General features: G+C 37.1%; 1 protein-coding gene across 1 annotated transcript in view; it reads left to right on the top strand.

The window, feature by feature from the left end:
• Positions 1-13,909, top strand: part of scfd1 (sec1 family domain containing 1) — a 36,582-nt gene that overhangs the window by 22,024 nt on the left and 649 nt on the right. Inside the window, exons 17-23 of the mRNA XM_086274518.1 lie at positions 6,539-6,618; positions 6,812-6,874; positions 7,837-7,912; positions 10,186-10,239; positions 12,261-12,313; positions 12,419-12,452; positions 13,124-13,189. Coding sequence (XP_086130644.1) covers positions 6,539-6,618; positions 6,812-6,874; positions 7,837-7,912; positions 10,186-10,239; positions 12,261-12,313; positions 12,419-12,452; positions 13,124-13,189 — 426 coding nt within the window. The remainder of the gene's footprint in view (positions 1-6,538; positions 6,619-6,811; positions 6,875-7,836; positions 7,913-10,185; positions 10,240-12,260; positions 12,314-12,418; positions 12,453-13,123; positions 13,190-13,909) is intronic.

The following is a 13,909-nucleotide window of genomic DNA, read 5'->3' as shown; positions in this document are numbered from 1 at the left end:
TTATTCTGCGGTCCATCTCATCCCAAACCATCTCCATTGGGTTTAGGTCAGGTGACTGTGGAGGCCAGGCCAACTGTTGCAGCGCTCATCACTCTCCTTCTTGGTCAAATAGCCTTTACAAAGCCTGGCGGTGTGTTTGCTGTCATTGTCCTGTTGAAAAATAAATGATGTTCCAACTAAACACAAACCGGTTCGGATGGCAAGATGCTGCAGGATGCTGTGGTAGCCATGCTGGTTCAGTGTGCCTTCAATTTTGAACTATTTCAGCATATTTCAAAGATGAACACACATTAATTGAGCATATATAGAAATATGTTTATATCTAGCTTGTGTGGTGGTGCACCATCTTGCTGGAAAAACTCAGGGAACGTGCCAGCTCCAGTGCATAAAGAGGGAAACACATCATCATGTAGCAATTTCAAATATCCAGTGGCCTTGAGGTTTCCATTGATGAAGAATGGACCCACTATCGTTGTACCCCATATACCACACCAAACCATCACTTTTGTTGGTCCAACAGTCTTGGAGGGATCCATCCAATGTGGGTTAGTGTCAGACCAATAGTGGTGGTTTTGTTTGTTAACTTCACCATTCACATAAAAGTTTGCCTCATCACTGAACAGAATCTTCTGCGTGAACTGAGGGTCCTGTTCCAATTTTTGTTTTGCCCATTCTGCAAATTCTGTGCGCCGATCTGGGTCATCCTCGTTGAGATGCTGCAGTAGCTGGAGTTTGTAAGGGTGCCGTTTGTGAGTAGCTAATATCCACCGAAGGGATGTTCGACTAATGCCACTCTCCAGTGACATGCGGCGAGTGCTACGCTGTGGGCTCTTGCTGAATGAAGGAAGTGTTTCTTCATTAGTGACAGTTTTCTTCGTCCACATTTTGGCAAATCAAACACTGAACCAGTTTCATGAAACTTAGCAAGCAGGTTGCTGACTGTAGCATGGGAGATGGGTGGTCTCGTAGGGTGTCTTGCATTGAAATCTGCTGCAATGACCCGGTTACTGCGTTCACCAGATATCAACACAATTTCAATCCGCTCCTCACGTGTTAACTTCTTCAACATGTCAATGGCTGTGAACAAAGAGAAACTTGTAAATAACTCATGAAAGAATAAAGTTACGTTGAAACCAAGCACACCATTGTTTTTCTTGTGACATTACCAATAAGTTTGATGTGTCACATGGCCCTCTTCCTATTGAAAAAAACAAAAGTTGTATCCAAGATGGCCGACTTCTAAATGGCCACCATTGTCACCACCCATCTTGAGGCCTTTGCCCCCTCACATAAACTAACGTACTATTACGGTGCATCCATATAAATGGCCCACCCTGTACATGTGCAATAACAATAATGGGCTAGTCTAAACTATCTACTAGATTTTACATAAAATTAAAGTCAAGATTAGTCAAAATTCCAGCAAATTCAGTGCTAGCACAAATCAGCTTATACTTTTCTACACATCCAAATCTCATACATGATCCTTCTTTTAAATTGTTTTGGTTTCCCTCTAATTGCTAGACATTCCAGATTTGTCTTGAATGCTGTTTCTTGATTTGTCACTGTCTGATCTGTACTTGTCAGAGGCAGAGATATTGTTTTTGCTACTCTCACTACATCTGGCTGTCCATATGCACTTGGAAGAGCAGGGAGGTCTCAGAACAGAGTGGCAGCCTTAATTGTAAACGCATATTTCTGCAAAGGAAATTGGGAATTTTAAAAATACCTTCTCATAAACACGTAATGAACTGCAAGAAGTGCCACTATGAGATAAATGGTGAACGATACCAACTGTACTTTACTGATACTGTAGGAGAACCCCTAAATAAAATCGAAATGGAAATAAGAATCTTTTCTGGCTCCTTAAAATTTGCCTAGATGTTTACGTTTTTGCCCTTTTGGGAATACAATGTTGATGAGGCTGTGAAATTTGCACTTCGGAAAAAGAAAGACAAGAATATCAAAAGCCGGTATAGTAGCTTATTTCTCTGTGATGGTTTCCACTATTTGACTTCAGCTCTTAATACCTTTCTCTGAGAGAGATGTGTTAATAGAATGCAGCATATACAAATAACATGACATTACAAAGTATTTTTAACACGTGAGATCATAACGAAATTTTCATGTTTGTTCATAAGGAAATGTAGTGTGGTACTGCCACTGCAAAAATCCAATGAATGTTCTGTAATGGGTAACTGTTTCGCAAAGAAGCGAGTCAACTTTCTTGACTTTTTGCCAGTGTACAAGCCAAAATAATATTCTGTTATGGGTTGTACACATTATGGCTATTCTATTCTATTCTATTCAAAGCTAGCAAATACTAAAAAAAATTATAAGACTACTCATTATGCAAAAAGGCACTTTTAAAAATGGTAGGCGTTATTTTATAGGATCACAATTATGATTGAACAAGAGATTAACTAGATTTATTCTCTCAGTTAAACACTCTATTATAAGTTCACTGATTAAATAAAACTCCTTCCGTAGTGATCTCGCTGTCTCTTCCATGTTTTGAAGTGGAAGCTAACCCGGCCTAGTCTCAGCATCTTGTTTCAGACTTCTGAACCCAACAGAATTTAATTTGTCATCTTAGATGACAGTGCTCTAGATCATCGCTCAAAAAAATGGCACAGAGGAGACTTGCAACACCAGCTGTGGTTTGGCAAATAATAGAAATGGTTTGTGCAGATGGCTTGAAGTAGGTTGCGCTCTTGTGTTCTCAGAACCAAAGGATATTGATCGATAGCCACATTTTGGATGTGCTGTATGAGAAACATCTTTTTGGCTGTACCGTATTTATCATTTCATTATGAGCCACTGACAAATGGCTGAACCAAAGTTTCTCTCAGAAAAAAACTGACTTGGTTAGATTAGAAGACACCAAGAGCTACCTGTCAATTGAAGCGTCCCATTGCCCCTAACTTTAAGCCTAGCCAAAAATCAATTTTAAGATAGGAATATTTGGAGAGCCAGCCTCAAGTGGCATCAAGAGTAAGTTCAGTTATGTTTTGTTTTGTTTTTCTCTTCACTGTTTGTTCTCATCCACACCTATTTTCCCTCCACTGGATTCTTGAAGAATGGATCTTTGATTCACATCTTGTCCGTCACAACCATTTCCAGATGACAGAAATGTTTTTTTCTTTTTCTTACAACCCTTGGATGTTGTTTTATGAAAGCATCCCATTTTCCGCAATGCCTGATAAGTTTAAAGTACACTGGGGGAGGTCACATTACTGATTTGGCTTTCTTGATGCATGCTTAATCATCCAGGTAAGTAAATCCCAAAAGCTTGATTCTGTTCATCTGGACGTAGCGTTTTCAGTGGGAGAACTCATCCAAGTGACTTTTTCACTCTCAGCTGAATGCAGGTATCCCCAGCCTTATAAACAGTACCTTTGCACAATGACTGAAAGTAGCCCATTGATTCAGCTATGAAGAGTATAAAGCAAAACTCTTGAGCAACCCTTCATTTCTTTGTATTTTGCTTGAAAGTCGATATTTGAGAAGAAACCTTTATTCTTTACACAGTCAGAATTCTCTCAGGCAGTCTTTTTTTGTCATTTGTGTAGTAACGTTGGGCAATATGTAAACATTTCCAACTGACCATTCCACCTGATGAAAGGGTGGCAATTAATGAGGCTGTTGATGACGCTAAATGTGACCGTCAGGTCTCAGTTCTTAAAGACATGACTTTCAGATACTGTTCGTCTGCTCTAGATAGTTTTTTAGGCCTGGCACTTGTATTTCTTAAGGACGCACTGCACACCATGCTGAGCTATGGTATAGTTTATTGGGATTCAAACTTTTTAGTGTAAAAATACTGTATATTGTCTCTCAAACTGTGTTATTCTTGGCATTTTTAGTAGTTTGGACCAGTATAATTCTTATTGTTGAGATGATATGTACCAGTATGTTGTGGATAATGCAGTATAGTATAATTCTAAGACATTCCCATTTCAAGGAGTGATTGGTCAGGTTTGTGAAGGAGACCATGTCTGGAGTTGTCTGTTGAATCGTCTTTTTCGGCGAAAAGTTTCCCAAATGTGAACAACAGAAAGGAGACTGTTTGATGGTTGTTTAAGATCTCCACTTTGAGCTCTGTGATTCTCAGAGTGTTATCCTCCATTTCCTCTGCTGTGAGATGGTGTGACTGCTCGCCCCTCTGCCAAAATGTGAGCCTCACTCTTGCTTTCATCTTTCATCCAGCTGAGAGATGTTCCCCATTGGGAGTACCCTCTCAGCCCCCTCTCCTCCACCCCCTCTTTCACTCTTTCCCCTCTTCCTTCCTGTCATCTCCGGTCATCCCTCTCCCTCTGTGACCAACTCTTGGCCTTCTGTCCATGTCTTTTTGTCTCTTGCTCTCTTTCCTCTACCTCCTGTTTTATATCTCACAGACCTCGCTCTCACCCTTTTCCTTACTCTCTTCTATTTGCTTTAAGGTTTCTGCGACTGCTGCTGGATTTTCATTAGTGTGGATTAGATAAATATCAGATAGCTACAAAAACAATCAGGCACACTTTTGTGCGCCCTCTAACATGGTTTGGCACTTTAATAATGCCTGGGTGGCTTCCACGAGCTGCTCATCAGAGTAAGCTATGTGTGGACGATCCACACTGCATCATATTCTTTCACACTGAAGTAAACTGAACTATATACACTAATGTCTTACTTTACTTGGCAGGACTCTGAACAGCTAAATTCTGTGTTATGATTAATGCATAATGAAATATTTGACATGGGGTGGCTTAAGTGATGTTTCATTTATTTTTGTTTCAGTCAAGAGTGCAGGCTAAATAAATCCCACATGTACATCAGTGATAACTGACAATAACTAAGACTTTTTTCAGACAAAAACACATCACAGAGCACTCCTCTTCCATTAACCTACTCTGCTCTATTGTGAATGGCACCAGCTTATCCAAAATTAAATTGGTGCACAAAATTCAATCATTCCTATTATGATATGCCTTGGCTGACAAACTCATTTTAGTTCATGGGCCACATACATTGCAATTTGATCTTGAATGGATTGGACTGTTGGATAACCTAAGAAAACACCTTTTGTATTTAATGAATGAAACAGGTGGTGGACCTTTTGAGAAGTCCTAAGAAAAATATTTATTTCAGTTAAAGTTTTTTATACATTCACACTCATAAGTCAAAGAAACTTGTTCATACAGTTCTAGAAGAAGGCTTACGATAATGACCACTTGGTCACTTAAAGTGAAAAGTATTGGTTTCTGGTGCAAAATAAAGTAAAAGTCAAAAGATTATGCCTCGTTCCTCTGTCATTTTTATAGTGTAAAACAAACTCCAGTGGGTTGGATTGCCACAGTTCAGCAAACCTATGTTTGACACTGCTGGTGTAATATTCTGCCACGGTACAGTAAGATTTACTAAGTGTGTGAAAATTAGCTTGATGTTGCAATCACAAATATGTGCTGAAAGTAAATTTGGGGGTCAAAAATGAGCAGACCTGATAAGGGAGTTAGTAACATTATATACATAATACAGTGTAAGAGCAATCTTTAATATATTGAGAATCAATGTTTTTCGTATATTTGCAAACTTTTCTGCTAGAAATTGTTTGGGACTGTGTGCGGTAGAATAGTTGAGATAGCTGTTCATTCAATAAATCTGACAGGTCAGGTGGAACATAGGGTTTATGCACACAAACCTGAAATCCTTGTATACAGTATTGCCTTGTATTGCATATAATAGCACTGTGTGCACACTGCTGAGAGATAAGACGCAGAGATTTTTGTATAGAAATGGGACTAAAAATCTAAAACACTACAAACCAGTCATTCGCTGCAAAAAGTGTCTTGACTTTCTTGTTCATGTAAGTTCTCTCTTTCATGAATATAAGTGTTGCTGTAGACCAAATATATTTGGTGCTCAACTCTAAACATTCAGGGTGATGACTCAATGAAGAGTTACAAGACACAGCCAAGTTTTGGAACGCGATCTACAGCTTTGATCATTTTGTCAGTGTCAGTTACACACTTGTTTTGACAGCATCTCCCTCTCAATTCTAAATAAATAAACACTCCCAAGAGCACCTATCACAATCACATCAAGTGCAAATAAGATGTACGTTTTGCAATATTCAAAACAATTTGTGTTAATTTGTGTGCTGCAAACTTATGTGCTTCAAATCATAATTATATTATTTCCTTAAATGTTCTCCTCCCAGAACTTTTGCCAGTACCTTTTAGTCGCAAAGCTGACACTGCACCTATTTCAAAATACTCACAGTGTCTGTTTAGCTTTTTATTGAATATAAACAGTCACTCTTTATTCAATGATGTAAGAACATCTTGATTACATGTTGGTGGCACTATTAGGAAACATCTCTTATGCTGAGGAAGGTTTGTGCGATTGATTTTTTCCCCCCCATTATTTAACCTTTTATTATTTTATTATTATTTTCTGTTATTATTATTGTTGTTGTTATTTTCCACCTATTTTCTAGCCTTGGGCGTCTTTATGTGTTAACATTAGATGACTGTGGGATTTTGTTTTTGTGTTTCAGTCTGATTTGGAGCAGTATAAGAAGGCTTTGTTGGATGCAGTCTGTGACCTTTCACCTCTAAACTACATTAAACAATGGAAGTAAGTTGTGTTTTTTCCCAGCAGCATCATTTAACTCCACATATTTTGACCCTCCAATGGTCAACAGATTTTGTAATAAATGCTGAACTCAAAATTTCCATCAAGGCTTTATCTAAAAATCATTTAATTTACACGGTATTGACTAATTCGTCAGTATGCTTAAGTCTTTCTGGTTTCTTCTCATGCTTTCAAGGGCCTTTACCAAAATGGCTGCCACACCAGCCAATTACGGCAACAGTGGAGTCAAACCTATGGGGTAAGTAAATAATATTATTAGTTTGTACCTTTTTAACATAGTTTTAGAATTATGAACTAATAAGTGAGATGACAAGTCTAAAATGATGTTATATGACAATTTAAACATTCTTTTCATTGAGTAATCAGCAGTGAATTAAACAGCTGGACCAGCTTTATGTATTAATTTTGTAAGGTTTTTCCACTGAGATTTAGCAGCTTTAGAAACTGTTTAGAAACAACATAACCACATATTACTGTGCCTTAATTGCCTCTCAATGGCTGTGAAATATAACTGGAGCCTACTATGATTACTCTCCTACTGTTATTGTTAGTCACATATTACACCCTATTTCCGTGTGTTATTGAAGTCTAATATGTCCAAATTTAAGCTCCAAAGGAATGGCTGCTGTGTGTGCTTCATTCATGTAGTGAGCTGTTCCTTTCCTGCCTCTGCCATTAGATACACTAGTGAAAAATGAGACAATAAAATAGTGGGTCATACCTTTTCACTCTGTGTATATACGTCTATATTCGTAGCCCTCTAAGAAAGTGGTTCTCTGTGTGTAGGCATACAACCAAGGTTGATGGTGATAGCAGGCACACTGGTACCATAGTGTGACAGCAGTTATGATTTTGCTATAGTAGAGGTAGAGTAGGGGGTGGATCCAGGTGGGACTAATTAGGTGCTTGGCTGTGTAATTGTGATATCACAGTGTAACACAAATCCTGAAAGTTTGTTTTCCTGAGTGTAGGCTGTGGTCATGTTTTTTATTACTCTATTTTTGTAAACTGACTTTTTGAATCAAAAAGTCAGGGACATCCCACTCTCTCCTTTACTTTAGAGTTTCTTAGACTACCAGCCTAACCCTGTCCTCCTGCCCTCCGCCTCTTGCTTTCCTCCATCCTGTCTCTCCTCCCGTCCTGGCTTTTCTTCATCTATTTCTCCTTACCACCCCCACCCCCCCAACTCCATCCCCACAGACTGTTCTCCAGAGTGATGAATACTGGCTCCCAGTTTGTCATGGAGGGTGTGAAAAACCTAGTGCTCAAACAGCATGTGAGTAAAACTCCTTCTGTTACCATTTCAATTCCAGAAAACCAGCTGAAACAATGAACTACTCTTACCAAAATCAACACAAGAAAAGTAATTAAGAACTTGTCTAAAGTCCAGTTCATCAACCTGAACAGTACCCAGTCTTATCTGACCAAAGATGCCTTACAGCCTTCAAATTAAAGTGATAAAACTACATTTAAAGCCTGCCACACAACTGCTGCATATTTACATCATCAGAGCTACACATATTTATTATAATGTGCTGTATTTATGGAAACTTTGAAAGCTGTTTTACATCACTCATGCTCATACATGTGACACGTGTCAGAGTTTTTGAGGACCTTTTAGCACCTCAGAAATGGCATTCGTTTGTAAGAAGAAAAAGAAGAATCATTTTAGTTTAAAAATAGTCCCAAATGTCACAGAGATCACATTTTTTCTCATTTATATGAAGATTATCTGAAGATTTTTTTTATTTAATTGTAGTTAATAAAGTGCTAGGTTGGAGGGACAGGGCTGTAATCAACAGCACTTTTCCTTCTTTTTCTGTTTTTTTCCTTTTCTCACATTTTTGTTCATGTTTGTCCATGTAACACTTGGGAAACTTCCTTGGCATATGTTTTCACCTGAAAACGAGATCATTTTCTTTTTTTTAAATTATATTTTTATTTAAGAAAAAAAAAGGACTTGTTACAATAAAGTGCATTGACATTATTTAGTCAAAAAAAGAAGAAAAAACCTTTTTCTTAGTCCTTTTGTTTTACATTCTGATAGCAAAAAAATAAAATTAACTCGTTGGCTTGACAGTGTGTTACATAATGCAGCATGTTTAACTTATTTACAAAGACTACATTAGGTACATATTATGAAGTTGAGGGTCAACCTGACATTGTACGATACATGGGAGATACACCAATTCAGGGCTGGTCTTACCTAAATTTAGGGCGGATGGGGGACACAAAGCTAATCCATTTATTCCATATTTTGTAGAATTTGTCTTTTAGAATTTTTAAAAAGAATGTCAATTTTTCCATTTTAAATATTTAGAAAATCACATTAAACCACTCCTCAAGTGTTGGCGGATTGGATTTAACCACTTTCTGGTTATTGATTTTTTGCTGGCCGCTAATAGCGCTTGTAAGAGTTTTGTGTCCCCTCCCCGGACCGAGCCAGCAACCAAGCCCAAGTACAAATTTACAAAATTGGTGTCAAATTTTATCTTAAAAACCTCACACAAAGTTTTATGAATTCCCAGCCAGTAATTTTTTAAGTTAGGGCAGTCCCAAAAGATATGATAATGATGTGGCTCTTCTGATCCACATCTTCTCCAGCATTCCCATTTTTATATTTAGATATATATATTTATATATACGAGATAATTTTGAACTGCATCTGCACATTGCATTTAACAGCCTTTGCACAAAAGCACCATCCTCCGTCTGCTTGCATCTGGCAGAATATTAAATCAAGTGCACACAATGTGACGACGTTCTCATTCCTAGACAACAGGAATATGGATGAGCACGATGACGATGACAGGGTGTTTCAGACTAAAACTGGCACAGACAAGAAAGTCATTTATAATCATCACACACACACACACACACGTACACAGTGGGAGGGTGGCGTCTGTTTTCTTCATACTGAAATTGGACCCGCTGAAGTCACCTGTTCTGCTTCGCTGCCAGAACATTATTAACAGTGAGAGTAGATTTGAATGCATCTTTTGATGCTCTGTTAGGGAAGATATTTGAAGTTATTCTTGTTTTTTGTTTTTTTTTCTTCACTTGCAACTCCAGTTTTCCAAAATAGCTACTTACCAAATATCTAAAAAGAAAAAAAGTCCAACCTAAACACAAACTCATGATTCTTATGAAATATCATAAAAAGTAAATGAATTTATTGTAAGAGATTCATTATTCTTTGTTATGTTTAATCTCCTAAGACCCGAACTCTTCCACAACGTGCGTTTTTCATTTCTCTCTGATATTTGGGCTGATTGGGGCCCGATGAATGTAAAAACAAAGAATTAGCAGATTTTTTTTCTTTTACCTTATTTTTTTTATTTTTTTTAAGAAAAATAAGAGCCACATATGAGGATATTCGTTTAAAATTTTGATAGAACAGTAGCAGTATAATGTCCTCGTAAGTGGATATCAGGCCCATGTAGAGCAAAATTGAATATTTTAGTCTAAATAACCCAAAATGTGATGTTCACATATGTGGACGCCAGGTCCTAGGAGGTTAAAAGTTGTTTCTTTTTCTTTTTTTTCCAGAACCTTCCGGTTACCCGTATCCTGGACAACCTGATGGAGATGAAGTCTCATCCTGTGAGTTTTGTTTTTGTTCATGATTTAAAAAACATATTTCCAATATTAGTTAAAAATATAGGAAGTGTTGTGAAAAGCGGGAAAAGCCCAAGCCCTTTTATAGAAACACTTAATACGAGTATTAAGAGGGGGGGGATTCTAGTCCCACTGATGTGTCTCTGGTGTCCACTTCTGCGGTACAGATTGGGAAAAGTTTTCCAAAAAGCCACATTTTTACGTGAATCATTTTAAGTTGTTTTCTCTTGATGTGAAAGAAAAGTTACTCAAATGGAACTTTAATATACAATATAAGTGTAAAGTTGACTGACAGAAAGACACATGATATAAAAGCAGCTTACCATGTACGTATAGTGTGAATACAAAACTGCAGAGTACTCTATATTACATGTAGAACTTCTCTGCTAAAGAAAATATGAAAGGTTCCTCTGAAAGACCTACATATCTGTAGGCCTCAACATAACTTAATTGGTGAGAGGAAACTCAGAAGAAAGACACGTTTTTGTGTCACTTCAGCTGTGATTGACAGCTCCAACACACATGCCACAAATTACATTAGCTTCATATTAACTGCTGTGGTCCATGTGTGAGAGGAAGGAAAGTACATATTCTATTACTCACGTTTGAACCCACGTGAACTAGCAAACACACTTTATCACATTGAACTGAAAGTGCAGTTTCTGACTCTCAGCCCATGTATTCATTTTGACCATGCGCACAAATATGCATGCAAAGCAAAACCTGAATCTAACGTGAACCCTAAAACAAACTCTGAACTTTCAAAAATTCCTTTTGAAGTTAAGTCCCAAATGTCTCTGCTCAAAGCTTAAACCGGTCCTTGTAGTGACAGACTTGCAAGTGAACACACACACACCCCCTGCAGGTTTCTCAGCGTCTGGAGTTACAGACTACCAACAAAGGTCCTGTTGTTGTGAATAAAAAGGGAAAGGGTGGAGCGGGGATGGAAGTCTGGGATGAAGATAAAAGAAACGGAGCACATTCTCCCTCTATCAGATTGTCCTCAGTGTAAAACTGTTGCATTTCGAGGTTATGTTTTAGTTAAAGTATAGCAAAATGGTGGAGAAGTTTATAGAGGTTATTACTCATTTTTTAGTTAGATAAAATATTAATATTAATACTAACATTAATCAGATAAAGCCACGTAATAAAACCATGTTGCTGTTCACAGTGGAGGTTTTTGTACGATTTTCTCTTGATGTGGACAAACTGAAAGCCTTTAAAGTCTCCAACGACTTTTAGAAAATCACAGTTTAACTTTGTTTTTCTGCGTTTGTGAGGTGCTCTGGCACAAGTTTTAATTTTGACCTCAAAAACTACTGGTGCCATTGTAGACACCGGCTCAAAGCAGTTAAGGAAATACTTTTTAAGTTTGAGCTAATAAATAGGTTGTGCTGTTTTTGAGTGTCTGCATAAGAACTGAGATTTCCTGTAATTAATTTAGGATGGAGTGGGAGACGTACAATTTGCAGAGCTTTGTGTCATTAAAATGAGGAAAATATGAATATGATCAATCTGACTCGTCTTTGTTTTTCATGGTCTGCTTGGGCTTTTACATCACTGACAAAAACGATCCTTCTCCAGTACAAATACTACTTTGAACTAAACCTGTACCCACCTGCATCTAGGTCATGTGACAGTAAGCCAAAAGACACAGTGCTGTGTCATTCTGTCTGTGTTTAGTCCTTGGAGCTGAGAGACAACACAACCAGGTCAACCTGTGAAATAAATCTTTTGCCTTTGTCGTGCTTTCAATTTGGTTAACTCTGTTTTTGTTTGGTTGTTGTTGTTGTTGTTTTACATTTTGACACCAGCAGGTTTTTTGTTTTGTTTTTTAAGTTACAAATCGGAGGCTCTTCTTCATCTAATAATATCAGAAAAGCCAAACCAATCTACATATCCCTCTACCATCTACATTATTTAGGGTTTATTTTTGTGGCTGTTGAGTACAAGTGTGTCATGTGTAGTACGTCTGACTAAAAAAAATTTTCTATCTGATCCTTAAGGAAACAGATGATTATCGATACTTTGACCCAAAGATGCTGCGAGGCAGTGAAAGGTATGAAAACAAATCCAAAATCTCATCTGTAGCTTGGCAGAGCTCATCTTCTCGGTGGGTAAAATACACTCGAAGATGTCTCATCATCCTTTCCTTCTCTTTCAGCTCCATCCCCAGGAACAAGAACCCGTTTCAGGAGGTGAATTTGTGTATCTGGACCAAAGTTTGACTGATGAGATTCAGTTCAGGTTATTTCCAGGATAAACAAAAGTTGAAAGGAAACACAAGACAGACAGGAATTTCTGTTGCCGCACATGATTCTCTCATAACGCACAGTTAACTGTTTCTTAGCTGTGATGAAAGTTGCAGAGTTTCAAATCTGGAATTTTTTTATGAGATTGAATTTGATTTGGACTTTTATTAATCCCGTCACCACACAATCACATGTAAAACAACAGTTATGCGAGCAAGTCTGTGGTAGATCATAAAACAGTAACTGTGGGACTAGTAATTACATTACTATTATTATAGTAAGTAATTATAGATGTGAAAAAATAAGATACAATATCACAAAATTGATTTCTTGAACAAGTAAAAACATATCTGAAATTAAATGCATACATAAGTATAGTAATGAAGTAAATAATTACAAATCCTGAATATTGGAATAAAACTTGATTTCCTGCATACAATTAGAGGCGTCTACCTCTTTCAGTTCATAAAACTTTTGTCTTTGGCAGTGTTTATACTTGAAATTCATTCTGTAAAATCACTTCAGCAGCTTTTTTTAATCATTTGCAGTCTTTCTGTCCATCACCTTCAACATATCCTCTGATATAAGCTTGATTTTTTTACCTCCTGCTGTTTCAGGCCATCGTCTTCGTAGTGGGTGGAGGAAACTATATCGAGTACCAGAATCTGGTGGACTACACCAAGGTACGGTAGTACATTTCAAAGTTCTTTTCCATATTTTAGTCTGATGTCTCTTTAGATGAATACAATGTAGTTTCACATGGGATGGGTTAAATATCAAACTAAAACTCTTAAAGTTTAATGACACTAAAACAATTTAGGTCCTTCAGTGAAAACACTGTCACATTATATAAAATAGAAGTCGGGAAAATGTACTCAAAGTCAAAGTAAACTTTATTATCATTTCTGCTATATACAGTACAGTATATAGAGAGACGAGACGGCGAGGCTGCAGTTCCAGTCAGTGCAAAAGAACAAAAATAAATATAGGAAGAGTAAGAATATATATATATATATATATATATATATATATATATATATATATATATATATATATATATATATATACTTTGAGACTGAGGTAAGGGGAGTAAATGTACACTTTGGAGTAAAAAAGGGTTAATAACAGTCTAAAATTTACAGTTGAGATTTAAAGGGACTTTGAAGTGGTTTAAAATGACCAACGAAGCAGCTTTACAGTTTACAGTGTGAAATAAAGTGACCAACATGAGCAAGTCATAACTGCGATACTAATATTCAAAGTTTGTTGGACCAAACTTACAACACATACTAACACTAACATAACAAAATGGCATGCAGACTCTTTATATCATTTTTGTTATTTGCAAAGTTCAGTGCTTTATTTTTACCAGTAAGTGAAAGCTTTGAATACCTCCTGATATA

This window comes from Aulonocara sp. 'chitande type north' Nkhata Bay, linkage group LG19 (genome assembly GCF_057382095.1).
Source record: "Aulonocara sp. 'chitande type north' Nkhata Bay isolate Kocher_YH1m ecotype deep benthic linkage group LG19, A_spYH_male_GT1.1, whole genome shotgun sequence".
Taxonomy (NCBI): Eukaryota; Metazoa; Chordata; class Actinopteri; order Cichliformes; family Cichlidae; genus Aulonocara; species Aulonocara sp. 'chitande type north' Nkhata Bay.
This window is presented reverse-complemented; position numbering and strand designations above follow the sequence as displayed.